Genomic DNA, 14999 nt, shown 5'->3' with positions numbered 1-14999 from the left:
CAGAGGTTGTCGTCACCACTCGCATGCACCATGGCATCAAACAAAGATTTAGCCTTACTTCGGATTAAGTTTCCGTCCAGGCTGATTTGCTTCGCCCTACAATCACGGATCCAAATAACCAGTGCATGGAGAGTGTTTGGGAGGCATCAGGAAGGGCTTCACAAAACTTTTTCGCTTAACTTAGCGAGAAGCGTACTGTATAGCACGAGATAGGCATGGACTGAGAATGGGCATCCGTGGTGACTGGGCCAATGGGGAGTCGAGTATATTCAGTGAGCATTCAGCTGGCCAATCAGCTTGCGTTTATGCCCGTGATGCGGAAGTGACGCGGCCGTGATGCGGAAGTGACGTGGCCGTGATGCGGAAGTGACGCGGCCGTGATGCGGAAGTGGCGCGACCGTGATCCCCCATGATGCTTTTTGTGTTTTAAAATTTATAAAATGATGAAATTACTAATTCTAATAGAATATTTTGTTTCCACACCCTGTTGGACGATGTAATTTATAATTTTAATTTAATATCTTTAAATATTTCTTTTCCTGAAAAAAATCTGCGAAGCTCTGCAGGGAGCAATAAGTGGAACACGAAGTAGCGAGGGTCCACTGTATCTGAAATATTGCACAATCTAAGATATTGCACATTGTTATTGCACACCCACAAGTGGTAATCATCGATGGGGTAAAATCTTAGGCCTTTGGATCAGACAACTTCATCATGTAAATCAGTGATTTTCAAACTTTTTTGGCCACCGCCCCCTTCACCGCCGGGCCAAAATGCCAACGCCCCCCTCTTTACCCCTTTCCAACGAACGAAGCTTAAATAAATAGAAGACAGGCGCCTCAGATATTATTCGCTAATTTCGTTTCTTTTAATAGACCAATGCGCAGTTCACCTCGAATCATAAAAATTGATAGCTGATGCATTAAGCCGGTCGCTGTGCGCATACGTCTGTGGTTAAGCGTTGCCGGCGCGCTATTGTGTGCTCCTCTGCGGCTGACTGGATGGTGGTGGTTTCCCCAGTCGCCTGCATCGACGATAAACTCGCGACAATTAGTGATATACGGTATATGCGCGCTGCTCGTGAGCGCTCGAGCAGACAACGTTTCTTGTTTCAATAAAGCTTGTTTTTTGTCGACTTTTTATTACAGACAATCAATTTTTCCGGTCTTTCTACAAACACCAACGTCACATTTTACTGTAATTGCTCCATCGCCCCCTTCACTATTTCAACGCCCCCCATTCGCCTGTTTATTCGTCAGCGCCCCCCTGAAAGTTCACACCACCCCCCGGGGGGCGGTACCGCCCACTTTGAAAACCACTGATGTAAATGGTGTCAAGTTCTCACTAATCTTTATAACCACGCTTTTCTGTGAGATATATCAGTCGGTCTTTAGTAAAAGTGGCGATCTGGTCTATATTTGCATTTATTAGAGCAGACAGAAAAGTTAGATTTTTCCCTCCATCCCGCGACATCTGTACTTTGGTTGACAACAACAATATTGGTGTTGCCTTACTGCTTTGAATCAGTCTCGATGTGCAAAACTGACAGAGCATAGTAAATAGTGGCGCTACAAAGTATTAAAGCAAGGGGGTTGAATAAGTAATACTTTTCATTTGTATTGTTTGTTTGTTGATATTTATTTGTTTAAAAAAAGGTAAAATATTGGAAAAAATGTTGAAATGTTCAAGGGAGCCGAATACTTAAGCAAAGCACTGTATTTTGAAATTGTCATGTTAGAGTTGCAGTACTATTTTTGGCTTATGGTGGTCCCTTACCGTATTAACTGATTTCACTGTATTACAAATGTCTGTTCTTATTTTTTCAGGTGCTTGATGAATTATTCAGAAATAATTTGAAGTGTCTACAACACCTTAAAAACAACAGACCGGTTCACATGCCCCACATATGCCCACAAAAGTGAGAAAAAACATTTACTACTCTACATTTTTTATTACTGAAAATAGCTCAATCTGAATTACATACCAATTATTCATCACATAACATTAAATTCGTTGGCATCATATATTAATAGAATACAATTTAGAAAAATAACTTTACATGACATTTTTCCAACATTTTTTACATTCAGGGGAGCTGTCCTAAATATAACATAAAACCTCATTAGTTAAAGTATAAAGGTTTAACACTTTAAAACATGAGACATTAAAAATCACTCCATGGCATTTGCAATTCATAATAACAGGAATTCATGCTTTGTTGTGGTGCAATATAGTGCACATTGGAAATAATATGATTGACATTTAAAGTAACTTAAATGGAAACATAAGCAGTTAAGTTACTTTTGAAATGAGCAAATGAATGAATGTGAGCGTAAATGGGAGTTAATTTTGTGCCAAGCGATTGGCTGGCAACCAATTCACGGTGCTCGACTACTGTCCATGTTTGGCTGGGATGGGCTCCAGCACCGTGCAACCTTTTATGAGGATAAGCAGAATGAATATGAATGTGGCAACACCAATTTCAGGTTAGTTCATTCCAGAGAGATGCTGCTGATGTTTGTTCTGTCACGTGAATTTCAGGCTTCTTACGACCGTAAAATGTAAATACAATATTGTGCTAGCTAAAATTATAGTTGTCAACATTAGCAAGTTTCAGAAACAGAAAGTGGCACTAGAGCAGGAGCACTCTGACTGAAAGTAGTTTTATATATTAATAATAACCCCCAAACCTCTTTTTTTTGGAAGTGTACAGGATTTGGTGCTGCTTGTTTCCAGCGAGTGCATGCTGTATCTTTGTACATTCAGACTTTTTAATGCGCAACATCATCGCCAGACCAGTGTGAACTGACGAACTTCATCTATTTACCCTGTTCTGATCTTCATCTGATAAAGAGTGTAGATTACATTCACAAAATTTGATTTGCAGTGATGCAGTGATGGAACAAACACTTTTTAAGACCAATAACTAAGCGTGAGCGATAAATTGATAAGGGAAATTATTGTAAAATATTTTTTTCAACAATAATAAAAACTTTCGATAAAAGTCGATGAAATGAAAATTTACCACCCATACACCACAAAGAACAGGGGCGCTGATGCGACGTAAACGCTAGTTCCAGACCAATGTTCAGTAGACGAAAAAGATGGTGAAGAACAACTAATCATTTAGCTGCAGGTTTAGCGATAGAGCGGTTCACACAAAGCATGCAAGCGATGGACCACAACACAGCCAAAATGAGCGAGATGATTATAAGGTGCCAAACAACACCAAGCCTACCCATTAAAAGATCAATGTGAAGTCTCCCTGGCATGTACTTTATCTAACATTGATAGATCTGAAAATACAACTTCAGGAGCAGGTTAAGAAAGAGTGAGATCAATTTAATAGGAAATAAGTTTATTACCAGACCGCAGGATGGGGGAGAATTCTCAAACAGCTGTGAACCGCTCACAGTCTGTCGTCCTCGCAATTCTCTGGTTTCTATGACAACGACCAAACTTTGGGCAAAGTCTGATTAGTCAGTGACAGGTCTCCATGACAATGACCAGACTTTGGAGTATGTGAAAATACACAAGATTTTTTTTCTAATAGTCTGATGATGCTTTTAATTGATGTTCAAATTATTATTTCTGCTTTCTTTCGAAGAAGCCACAATAATGTTCCCCTTTTTATCTTAGTAACTCCCAATTGTTAGGAGTTAGGTGCAACCACATAAATTCAATCTTATTGTTAGGAGTTCGGTGCAACCCCATAGATTCAATCTTATTGTTGGGAGTTAGGTGCAACCACATAAATTCAATCTTATTGTTAGGAGTTAAGTGCAACCACATGAATTCAGTCTTGTTGTCAGGATTTGGGTGCAACCACATAAATTCAATCAAATTGTTAGGAGTTAGGTGCAACCCTATAAATTCAATCTTATTGTTAGGACTTAAGTGCAACCACATACATTTTATCTCATTATGTAATCTTATGATGTTTTGTTCTGAACATTGTTAGGAGTTAGGTGCAACAACACAAATTCAATCTTATTGTTAGGTGTTAGGTGCAACCACATAAATTCAATCTCATTGTGTAATCTGATGATGTTTTTATTCTGAACAATGCCTAATCAGTGCTTTGTTAAGAAATGTCTTTTTAAAATTTATTTTCTGAGCCGTTTTAACTGATCTAAGGGTAATATATTTCCTCTTTCAATGAAACTGACTTTTCTCTAAGTGAAATACACCTAGAACCACCACTGAAACCAGAACTGAACCAGAGGCAAGCAGCAGGTGTGGAGTCCACTCAGCAGGAAATTGTTAAATCTGACATTAAGAACTATGTCAAAGAGATTCCGCTCATCACTATGGCAGAGTTTGAAAATATCCCCGCGTAAGTATAGTTTTATAGAAATAGTTTTCCTTTTTCATTTAGTTTCTCGGTACCCACCACAGTACACTGGTACCCCTACTTACGAAATTGTATTGGTTCCACTACTTGTTTTTCGTAACTTGGATACTTTTTAAATAGAGCAGTAATTTATGTTATGTTCTACGGTCTTCAAAAAAACGACCAACCATCTAAACTAGGGGTGTCAAACTCAATTCAGTTCATGTGCCACATTCCTTCCAACTAGATCTTATGATCGCTGTACCAAAAAGTTGGTACTCGGGCGATTCGCCAAAAGACGTTTCGCCGACGGACGTCTGGCCGAAGGACAGTTCGTCGAGTGGGCGTTTGGCTGAACGGATAGTTAGCCGAACGGATGTTGCGCCGAAATGGGATTTGCGCGCTCGCCCCGCCCCCGGGTCGTGTGTGTACATGTATTTCAACCTTGGCCCGCGGGCCATATACGGCCCGTTACAGATAACATTCATTTAGGAATAACAAGGGCATTCAGAACAGTACGTGACAGAAGAAATAGTAGAAAATAGAAATCCTACTCCAGAAACCTTACACCAGCATAGAAAATGTTGAGATTAATCTTTGAGTTAAGATTCTCACCAAATCATTTTGAATATATATTTCCTAAAATAATGGGAAATTATTTCAAATTAAACTAGCAATAAAAGTGTGTTCCATGGCATTTTCAGGTCTGGTCAAGGCACTTAGAATTTCACATACGTCTTGTAGTGTTGTTTTTTCTGAGTGTCAGGCATGTAGCTCCAAGCAAATGGCTACAACTTTAAACGCAAGGATAAAATAAAAAAATAAAAAATACATCGGCAGCACTTCTGTACTTGTATTTAGAAATATGTCCAGCGGGGGGCAGTACTGCATCACAAAATCTAAAACTCAAAGTATATATGATCTGATATTTTCTAAGATGAAAGAATGAAAAATTGGTATGGTGAGCCACAAGATGTATCAGACGAGATAGATTTGGATGGACAACTGACATTCTACTTTGAAATGCACAGTGCCAACCTTCAACAGAATGCTGAAGTGATAATACCAATTTTGTTGGCTACATGCCTGAATTTTCTCCAAAGGCATTGGCCGAAATTTGAAAAAGCATTCAGATGTGTGGGAGTTTGGAAAATGATTTTTTTTATACTTCAGCCTTTTCAAAATAAACATTAATAGATTTAGGCTCCATAACACGGCCTTCTTTAATCTTAGAAAATATCAGAGCATATGTTCTTTGAGTTTTAGATTTTGTGATGCAGTACTGCTCCCCGCTGGACATATTTCTAAATTTAAGTACGTACGTGCTGCCAATGTATTATATATTTTTATTTTATCCTCGCGTTTAAAGTTTAAAGAAAAAAACAACACTTCAAGACTTATGTGAAATCTAAGTGCCTTGGACAGACCTGAAAATGCCATGGAACACACTTTTACTTCTAGTTTAATTTTAAATAATTTCCCATTATTTTAGGAAATACATATTCAAAATGTTTTGCTGAGAATCTTAATTCAAAGATTAATGTCAACGTTTTCCACGCTGGTGTAAGTTTTCTGGAGTAGAAGAACTACTGAGAGAATGAAAATCTTCCCTCCGTAAGGACATTGAGCATGACAATGATCCCAAACACAGCCGGGGCAACAAAGGAGTGGCTTCGTAAGAAGCATTTCAGGGTCCAGGAGTGGCCTAGCCAAACTCCAGATCTCAACCCCATAGAAATCTGGGGAATTGAAAGTCCATGTTGCCCAACGACAGACATCACTTCTCTAGAAGAGATTTGCATGGAGGAATGGGCCAAAATACCAGCAACCGTGAGTGTGAAGCTTGTGAAGAGTTATAGAACACATTTGGCCTCCGTTATTGCCAACAAAGGGTACATAAATTATTGAGATGAACTTTTCGTATTGACCAAAACACATGATTTGCAAATATCATTCTTTAAAATCAAACAATGTGATTTGCTGTTTTTTCCCACATTCTCTCATGGTTGAGGTTAGCCCATGTTGACAATTACAAGCCTCTCATCTTTTCAAGTAGGATAACTTGCACAATTGGTGGTGACTAAATACTTATTTGCCCCACTGTATATACATTTACAGAAATCTTAATAACGTCAAATTGATGTTTAATAGTGTAACAAAATACATGATAATTAAAACAAAATAAAATATTGAAATGGGTCCTTTACACATGCACATAAACAGACAACTTCAAATTATATCAAAAACAACTTTTAGCGGGCGGCCCGGTGGATCGAATGGTTAGTGCATCGGCCTCACAGCTCTGGGCTCATGGGTTAGAATCCAGGTCACGTCCACCTGTGTGCAGTTTGCATGTTCTCCCAGACCTGGGTGGGTTTCCTCCGTGGACTCTGGTCTCCTCCCACATTCCAAAAACATGCATATTAGGCTTATTAGACGCTTTAAATTGCCCTTGGGTATGGGTCTGAGTGTACATGGTTGTCCATCCCCTTGTGCCCTGCAATTGGCTGACCACCGATCCCCTGCCTCTGGCCCGGAGACAGCTGGGATAGGTTCAGGCCAACTTTCTGTTTTAGGATCAAATTAAAATGAAGAGTATAGATGTATATTACATTTCCTGATTTTCCCCCTTTTAAATCAATAATTTTATTTTTTAAGGTTTTGTCTCTACGTACCACTGTTTTAATTTAACTAGGGAATTCAGCTGTTTGTCGAGAAAAAGCAAAAAGGACATAAATCATGAACCTCTGTTCTGCTTTCTCCAGATACATGAAAGGTCGGGTTTCCTACCATCAAATTAACACAGCTGTGGAGAACATTAATACAGCTGTTGTAGCTAAGTATAAAATTGTCCACCAGTCTGCCAAATCTCGCAGCAACCGAGCACGGATCCTGTACCAGCGCTTTAAGGATCAAGAGACAAAAGAAACCAGAGGTATTAAAAAAGAAAAATCCAAGGCTTTCCTTACTTTTTCATAGTCACTTAGAATGTTTTGTTAAGTTATGTTTTGTGTTTTTGCTGCTTTTATGTTTTAATGATTAGATGATTCCATTTACTTTGATTTGCTTTGTGCTTTTGCTTTGCAGTTCTGTCTAATCACCCTCTTGCTACTGCCACAATGTAATTTCCCGAATACGGGACGAATAAAGTTATCCAATCCAATCCAATCCAAGTAACAAGCTACCCAAATGTTTAAGTTTTAATATATGGTACAACTCATTCTAAGTTTGGCCTTGTGTGCGGTGGTCTTGTACAGAAAAAGCACCAGAGAACTTTATCCTGATATTATTTTTTCAAACACTCCATGGTTTGTATTGTGGTCCCTCAGAGCAGAATGGAATCGAAGAATGTGAATGATTGACTCTCCTTTGCAAATTAAAAAAAATATAAATAAACCTGAAATACATTGTCCACAAGGTCTTGTTTTGATAAGGTTTATCTGTTTTTAAATTCCACAATAAAACGTATGTATCTTGCATAAAACGTGAAAAACGCAGGTTCCGTCACTGCTCGCTTGGGGGCACATTCAGCTTACCTAGGGCTGGGACAGCCATCTTATTTAGGGCGCAGACGTGTAAACCTAGTTAAACGTGGTTTGATTGGGCAGACGCGAATAGCCTTAATTTTGAAATAAAACAAAATTCCACATTGGTTGTTATAGGTTTTCATATGTTTCCTGTTATTTTCATTAACTTACTGCAAATGAGAACTAGCCTCACGAATATTTCTTTTTCAGGTCAGTATTTTGTGGTGGACAACGATTTTCGTGAATTCACTCACATGAAGGTGGACAAGCGGCTTCAGGCAATTCTGAACATGTTGAGACATTGCCAGCGCCTTCGGGAGTTGCGAGGAGGAGGCCTAACTCGTTATGTCATATTATAAATTAACAATACTCAGTGTAATTAAGTTTTCTTGAATTGGGCTTTCTTTTTTTGTTGTGATACAATAGTGAGCAGTCTAAGGTTTCTTAACTAGACAGATAAATTGAAAAACAAAACTTTTTTTTTTTTTTACTGAGGAGAGAAAAAGGGTGGATGGAGGCTTCCAGCAAGTTTCACAAATTACCCGCCCTTCCTCGTGATGTCTGATGGAGCTAAATCAAGGCCAAAAGTATTGAATGCAAAATTTGTTTTTACAATTGAAAGTTTAGCGTTTGTTCCTATTCATCCTTCCTTTTTTTCAAAGGGTCACAAATGTTTTCAATTTCGGATATTAGTATTCCTGTTTCTATTTTTTCAAATTTAAACTTTTTTTCCACTTTCAAATCTTCAAAAGCCCTGTTTGCCAAAATGTCTTTTCGGATGTGACTACATGTCAAAAATTAAATAGTTGTTGGTTCTCTTCTCAACTCATTTTCTGAACCGCTTTATTCTAATTGGGGTTGTGGAGGTGCTGGACAAATCCCAGCTGTCTCTGGGCCAGAGGCGGGACACACACCGAAAGCCGATCGCAGGGCACAAGGAGATGGACAACCCTGCACACTCACACCCAGACTTAGAGGCAATTTAGAGTGTACGATCAGCCTACTGTTAGACGTAAAGTTTTAGCACCTGACTCCAATTCCTTAACTCTGTCTTATCCCGTCTAACAATGGAGCGTGTTCAGCATCGGAGGAGACAGACCAGGCCAGTGCGAGTGGATCCACAAGTGGTTTATTCCTGACAAATTGATCTATACAGAGCTCCGAGTCCCCCTCCCAAGCAATAAGCCCGCTGAGCGTGTCTATGCGCAGCGGAGGATGAGATGAACAGTGTCCACGTGCAAGTTTGCCCGGTTATAGTAATACAAAAATGCATATTCATTAGCTGATTAACAACACGATGTTGACTGATTCACGGCTGTCCAAGGGTTTGTCTTTGCTCAACTCTACAACGTCTTTTTCTTGAGTCTGTATCCGTTTTTGCTACTACAACCAAGATGGCGCCACTCAAGTGGCAGCCGGTAGCGGAAGCACCGTACGCTTTAGCTCGTTGTGTTTTTGCTGCTTTTCTGTCTTAATGATTTGATATAATGATTCTTAATGATCCCATATACTTTGCTTTGTACTTTGTGCTTTTTGATTTGTTTTTCTGCGGCCTTTGCGACTCGGCCCTCCCTACCTGTCAGCGCCGCTCGTCTCCTTCTCCGCCTGGACCCGACGATTTACACCGCTTGTCTCCCTTATCCGGCTGGACTGTGTTGGAGCCTCCTGTTAATCAACATCACAAGGATTTTGGACAAAGAGCCTGTTCTTTGCAAAGGCACAAGGAATTTGGGCCGAGGGCCTCTGTTCTTTGTCAAGGCCTCATTTTAGGGGAACTTCGACAGTCTGTGATACTAAGTTAAAACAAGTGCTCAATAATACAACAGTAACATACAAAATGAATCAGCTTTACTAAAATGAATAAGCAAAATAATACTGCATTTGATAATGATACAACAGCAATATATAGAACTGATGCAGCTGTAATAAAATGAATGAGTAAAACACATGGTATTTATTAGATTATATGGTTAAAATGTCATTCTTCACTACCATGCATGTTTTTGTAATGTGGGACGAAACCGGAGTATCCGTGTCCTGGATTGGAACCCAAGCACCCTAGTTTCATGAATTCAACATCATTTACGGACACTTAGGTAGTCTCATTCACAGGCGCACCCGCCTCTGCAGAGGCCAGGCTCCTCACACCAAACATTGAAACCGAAAAAGCAGATGAACTGGGGAAAAAAAGAGATCTGATAGTGAAATGTTTTGGTGACTGTTTAATAATAAAAAACAAATATTATTCTTTCAGTAACATTGAATACGTCTGATTGATTTAGCTCAGTGATTTTCAAACTTTTTTGGCCACCGCCCCCTTCACCGCCGGGCCAAAATGCCAACGCCCCCCTCTTTACCCCTTTCCAACGAACGCTAGAACGACTATATTGATGATGAGAAAATCGCGCACGTATAGTTGCTTTCTGGCAGCTATAAAAACTGACTTGCATGTGGAGAGAAGCTTAAATAAATAGAAGACAGGCGCCTCAGATATTATTCGCTAATTTCGTTTCTTTTAATAGACCAATGCGCAGTTCACCTCGAATCATAAAAATTGATAGCTGATGCATTAAGCCGGTCGCTGTGCGCATACGTCTGTGGTTAAGCGTTGCCGGCGCGCTATTGTGTGCTCCTCTGCGGCTGACTGGATGGTGGTGGTTTCCCCAGTCGCCTGCATCGACGATAAACTCGCGACAATTAGTGATATACGGTATATGCGCGCTGCTCGTGAGCGCTCGAGCAGACAACGTTTCTTGTTTCAATATAGCTTGTTTTTTGTCGACTTTTTATTACAGACAATCCATTTTTCCGGTCTTTCTACAAACACCAACGTCACATTTTACTGTAATTGCTCCATCGCCCCCTTCACTATTTCAACGCCCCCCATTCGCCTGTTTATTCGTCAGCGCCCCCCTGAAAGTTCACACCACCCCCCGAGGGGCGGTACCGCCCACTTTGAAAACCACTGATTTAGCTCAATTGTCCTTTAGTATGACTTTTTATAAGAGTAACTGATGTCAAAGTGACTTCCTTCAGATGCAAAGGGGTTTAAGAAATTTGGTATTTGCACATTCCATATTTTTTATGGAAACTGCGTACAGAGAAAATAATGGGAAAACATTAAAGTTTGAAATAATTTAGACCTCTAGTACAGCCATACCTCTACTTATGAATGCCCCCCGGTACAGAAAGTTTCAGGTTATGACATTTTTTATATGCAAATGAGTGACTCAAGATACGAAAAAGATCCATCAAATGAAATCCTCCAAAAAGTTAATGCGTTTCCTTAGCCGTTATTTTATTTTGAATTCTCCTGATGAAGCAATTAAAAACCGTACAAATGCAATGTGCCACATAAATTCACACACACATATTGCACACAAAAAAGTCTAAAATGTACTAGAAAGTGGAAGGCTTTCGCCCTTGGCAGAATGGGCTTTTGCCGCTATTGGGTGGCCAGGCACGGCTGTTATATCTATTAAAGCCAGAGGGAGATATTTTTGCGGCACAAGGCACATTTTCATGTTTTGATTTGTTTTAAACATTAATAAATCATTTACTGATATAAAAATGATCAGTTTGTATGTTTCCTCACATCTTTCATATGAAATTGGGACACTGACTAATTTAAAAGGGTTTAGTTGGTAGTCGTGGGAGGACCGTGAAACAAATTAGAGAATTTACATATAAAGTACAGTGATCCCTCGCTTATCGCAGTTAATGGGGACCGGACCCCACCGCATTAGCTGCATATCCGCGAAGTAGGCGGGCGCCATCAAAAACGCCTATAGAAACGTATAACGCGTGCACAAAACCACCACCAGGCTAACATTCTGTTCATTCGGGTCTTTTAATCCACATTAGAATGCAGGTGTTATGTTGGTGCATACAAAAAATGTCTGCAAATGTAATAAATGTGAACTTTTATTCAGAAAACTCAGAAATTCAAAAACATCATAGCAGTCCAGATGGATCTCCCGCAGTTCTTTGGCGCGTAAAAAACATTGTTATGGGGAGTTGTGAACGATGTTTTTTTTTGGTCGGTGAGGATGCGCCTGTAAACAGCCATGACCTCATCAATGCCATTGCTGCACTCGACTGCCCTCACCATGTTATCGTCCATTTCTTTGGCCTTTCTTTGGAGGTTTTTGGCAGTATTAAAGAGGTCCTGCAAATTATGCAAAGTAAGGCCACCTTTGTCAGCTTCTTCACCCTCGTCGTCGGCAGCAGGCTCCTGTTCCTCCTCACTCGCCGACTTGGTCATCTCCTGTAGGTCCTCCTCTGTCAGTGGGTCTGAGTGACAGTCGATGAGATTTGTAATCTCATCAGCCGTCATGTCTGAGAAGCCTTCGGTCTGCACCAACCGAGCCAGCCTGACAGTATTATCAACGGCTGACTGCTGAATTTCGTTGGGAGTGAAGCCCTCATAGTCCTCAGTGATTTTCTGTGGCCACAATTTCCTCCAGCTGGGGATAATTGTCTGTTCTTTCATGCCCTTTAGGACATTCTGAATGTTGGTTAGACACGTGGCTATGTTGTAGTCCTTCCAGTAGGACTTCATGCTGAAAGTCTTGTCCGGCTCTTCAATGGAGGAGATGAGACCCTCCATTGTCGCCTTGGTGTGGAGGGCTTTGAAGGCCCTGATAACCCCCTGATCCATGGGCTGGATGAGGGAAGTGGTGTTGGGGGGAAGGAACTCCACCTGCACCCCTTCATGGTGCAAATTAGCTGCATATTCTCCTGCACAGTCCATGAGTAGAACCACTTTGAAGGGCAGTCCCTTTTTGGCTAGGTAAAGTTTTACCTGCGGAACGAATAAGTTGAAGAACCAGTCATGTGTGAGGGCCTTGGAGATCCATGCTTTTTGGTTGGACATCCAGTAGACTGGCAGCAAGGCCCTGTTCTATTTCTTCAACGCACGGGGATTCAGTGACCTGTAGATCAGGCCGGGTCTCAGCATGAATCCTGCTGCATTGCCACACAAGAGCAGAGTCACTCGATCCTTGTGGGCTTTGAAACCTGTCTTCTGGAGTTCATCCTTGAAGAGAAAGGTTTGGGACAGCATCCTGTTCCAGTAGAGTCCAGTTTCATCCATGTTGAAGACTTGCTCCGGGACATAGCCATTTTCTTCTATCAATCTTGGAAACACACCCTCAACATAGCGCCTCACTGCTGCTCCGTCTGCAGAGGCTGCATCTCCATGCAGCGACACATTCCTTAGTCCGACTCGCCGCTTAAACCCGTCAAGCTAGCCCTTGCTGGCAGTGAAAGCCGTACGTGGTCGTGGGTCCTGGCTTGAGGCACCGGGCAGAGGATCACCTTCGTTGACGTCTTCTTCCTCGTCCAGAACGCTGACGTCGTCGTCACCACTCGCATGCACCATGGCGTCGAACAAAGATTTAGCCTTAGTACGGATAAAGTTTCCGTCCAGGCTGATTTTCTTCGCCCTACAATAACGGATCCAAATAACCAGTGCATTTTCCATTCGCACCATGACTTTATTCTGGGTGTTCACAACCCTTTTGGCATCTTTCGTGAAAGATGTTGCAGCAGTTTTGCGGATGTTCTTCTTCTCCTTTTATATACATACATATACATATACATACATTATACATATATACATATATACATATACATATATACATATACATATATACATATACATATATACATATATATATACATATATATATACATATATATATATATATATATATATATATATATATATATATATATATATATATATATATATATATATATATATATATATATATATATATATATATATACACACACACACACACACATGACTATTTATATATTTATTCATGTATTTTTTTATTAACTTATTACCTATCGATTTATATCTAAAATGCCTTTCCTATTTCTGCATCCTCACCCTCTTGCTACGGTGACAACAAAACTCCCCAAATACGGGATGAAGAAAAAGTTATCAGTAGGAAGACAGACACAAAACAAACAACACATTGTAGAATAGCACAAAAAAAAACAAGCCACGCGACAGGTAGGGAGGGCCGAGTCGCAAAGGCCGCAGAAAAACAAATCAAAAAGCACAAAGTACAAAGCAAAGTATATGGGATCATTAAGAATCATTATATCAAATCATTAAGACAGAAAAGCAGCAAAAACACAACGAGCAAAAGCGTACGGAGCTTCCGCTACCGGCTGCCACTTGAGTGGCGCCATCTTGGTTGTAGTAGCAAAAACGGATACAGACTCAAGAAAAAGACGTAGAGTTGTATCAAACTGGAAGCACACACAGGAAGTCTTCCACAAGATAGAGAATTTCTGCAGACAGTGACCAAAGTTGAAAATATGCAGAGTCACTCTTCCGAGCTTATCCACACAGTCTCTCAGTAGTCTGGAGCTGAAGAATCAACAATAGCAGAGTATAACCCCTGGACTTCGTTTCTGGCCTGGTAAGCGTCAACAGCTCTCCAAACCTTATCGAGGGGGAGTTCTCGCTTTCCCCATAATAATAGATGGAATAGTTAGTTTGAAGCATTGCGTCTTCCGACACTTTTGTCCAGCTCCGGATTTCCAGCGGCATTGAGGTGTTGCTCCTTCTGCTGTGTATTGTTCACAGCTAGTCCCATTTGTATGACAGCGTAGGCATGGCTGAATGGTTCCAAAAAATAAATAGCAGAAACAAGCCAGGCTAACAGAACAGAGAAAATTGTAAAAACATCAAAGTAAAAAGTAGAAAGTAGTAAGTATAATAAAAAGGAATGTATTAAGAAATATTATACTGTAATAAAAAAAAAGATAGGAAGGCTGAAAAACCCGAAAAACAAATTAGAGTGGACAGAGCTACTGCCACCGGGTGCCGCGTGACAGCGCCAACTTGGAAAAAAAAGAGGAGTGCCTGGATAGTGTGCATCTACCACCGATATGTTATGCCTGACAGGTGAATTAAGGAGGGTTCATTGGGTATCTAGTGGCGCGCTACAGGTGTAAATCAAGCATTTTAAAATACTTAAACAGTCACAAAGTTGTGTCTTTCTTCAAAAATGACTGGAGCCGGTGATAATTGTGGACCGTTTGAGGAAGTCTCCATCTCATTTCTTCAGTGATTACTGCAGCCAGGTCATCATCACACATGAAGAACTTGACAC

General features: G+C 40.4%; 1 protein-coding gene across 2 annotated transcripts; it reads left to right on the top strand.

Moving 5' to 3' along the window:
• Positions 1-1168: 1168 nt before the first annotated feature.
• On the top strand, positions 1169-10117 carry ska1 (spindle and kinetochore associated complex subunit 1). 2 transcript variants are annotated; one of them, XM_077741318.1, is made up of 4 exons: positions 1169-1918; positions 4181-4336; positions 7099-7268; positions 9444-10117. In XM_077741318.1, exons 1-4 carry the CDS (start codon positions 1896-1898, stop codon positions 9530-9532), a joined length of 438 nt encoding a protein of 145 aa, XP_077597444.1. In that variant the 5' UTR covers positions 1169-1895; the 3' UTR covers positions 9533-10117. The 2 variants fall into 2 exon arrangements, with proteins under 2 accessions (XP_077597444.1, XP_077597434.1); XM_077741308.1 differs by lacking the exon at positions 9444-10117 and adding an exon at positions 8071-8685 and having other exon boundaries at positions 1214-1918.
• The last annotated feature ends 4882 nt before the right edge of the window (positions 10118-14999 follow it).

Source organism: Stigmatopora nigra, chromosome 2 (assembly GCF_051989575.1).
Source record: "Stigmatopora nigra isolate UIUO_SnigA chromosome 2, RoL_Snig_1.1, whole genome shotgun sequence".
Taxonomy (NCBI): domain Eukaryota; kingdom Metazoa; phylum Chordata; class Actinopteri; order Syngnathiformes; family Syngnathidae; genus Stigmatopora; species Stigmatopora nigra.
The sequence above is the reverse complement of the archived record's forward strand: the minus strand, read 5'-3'. Positions and strand labels throughout refer to the sequence as shown.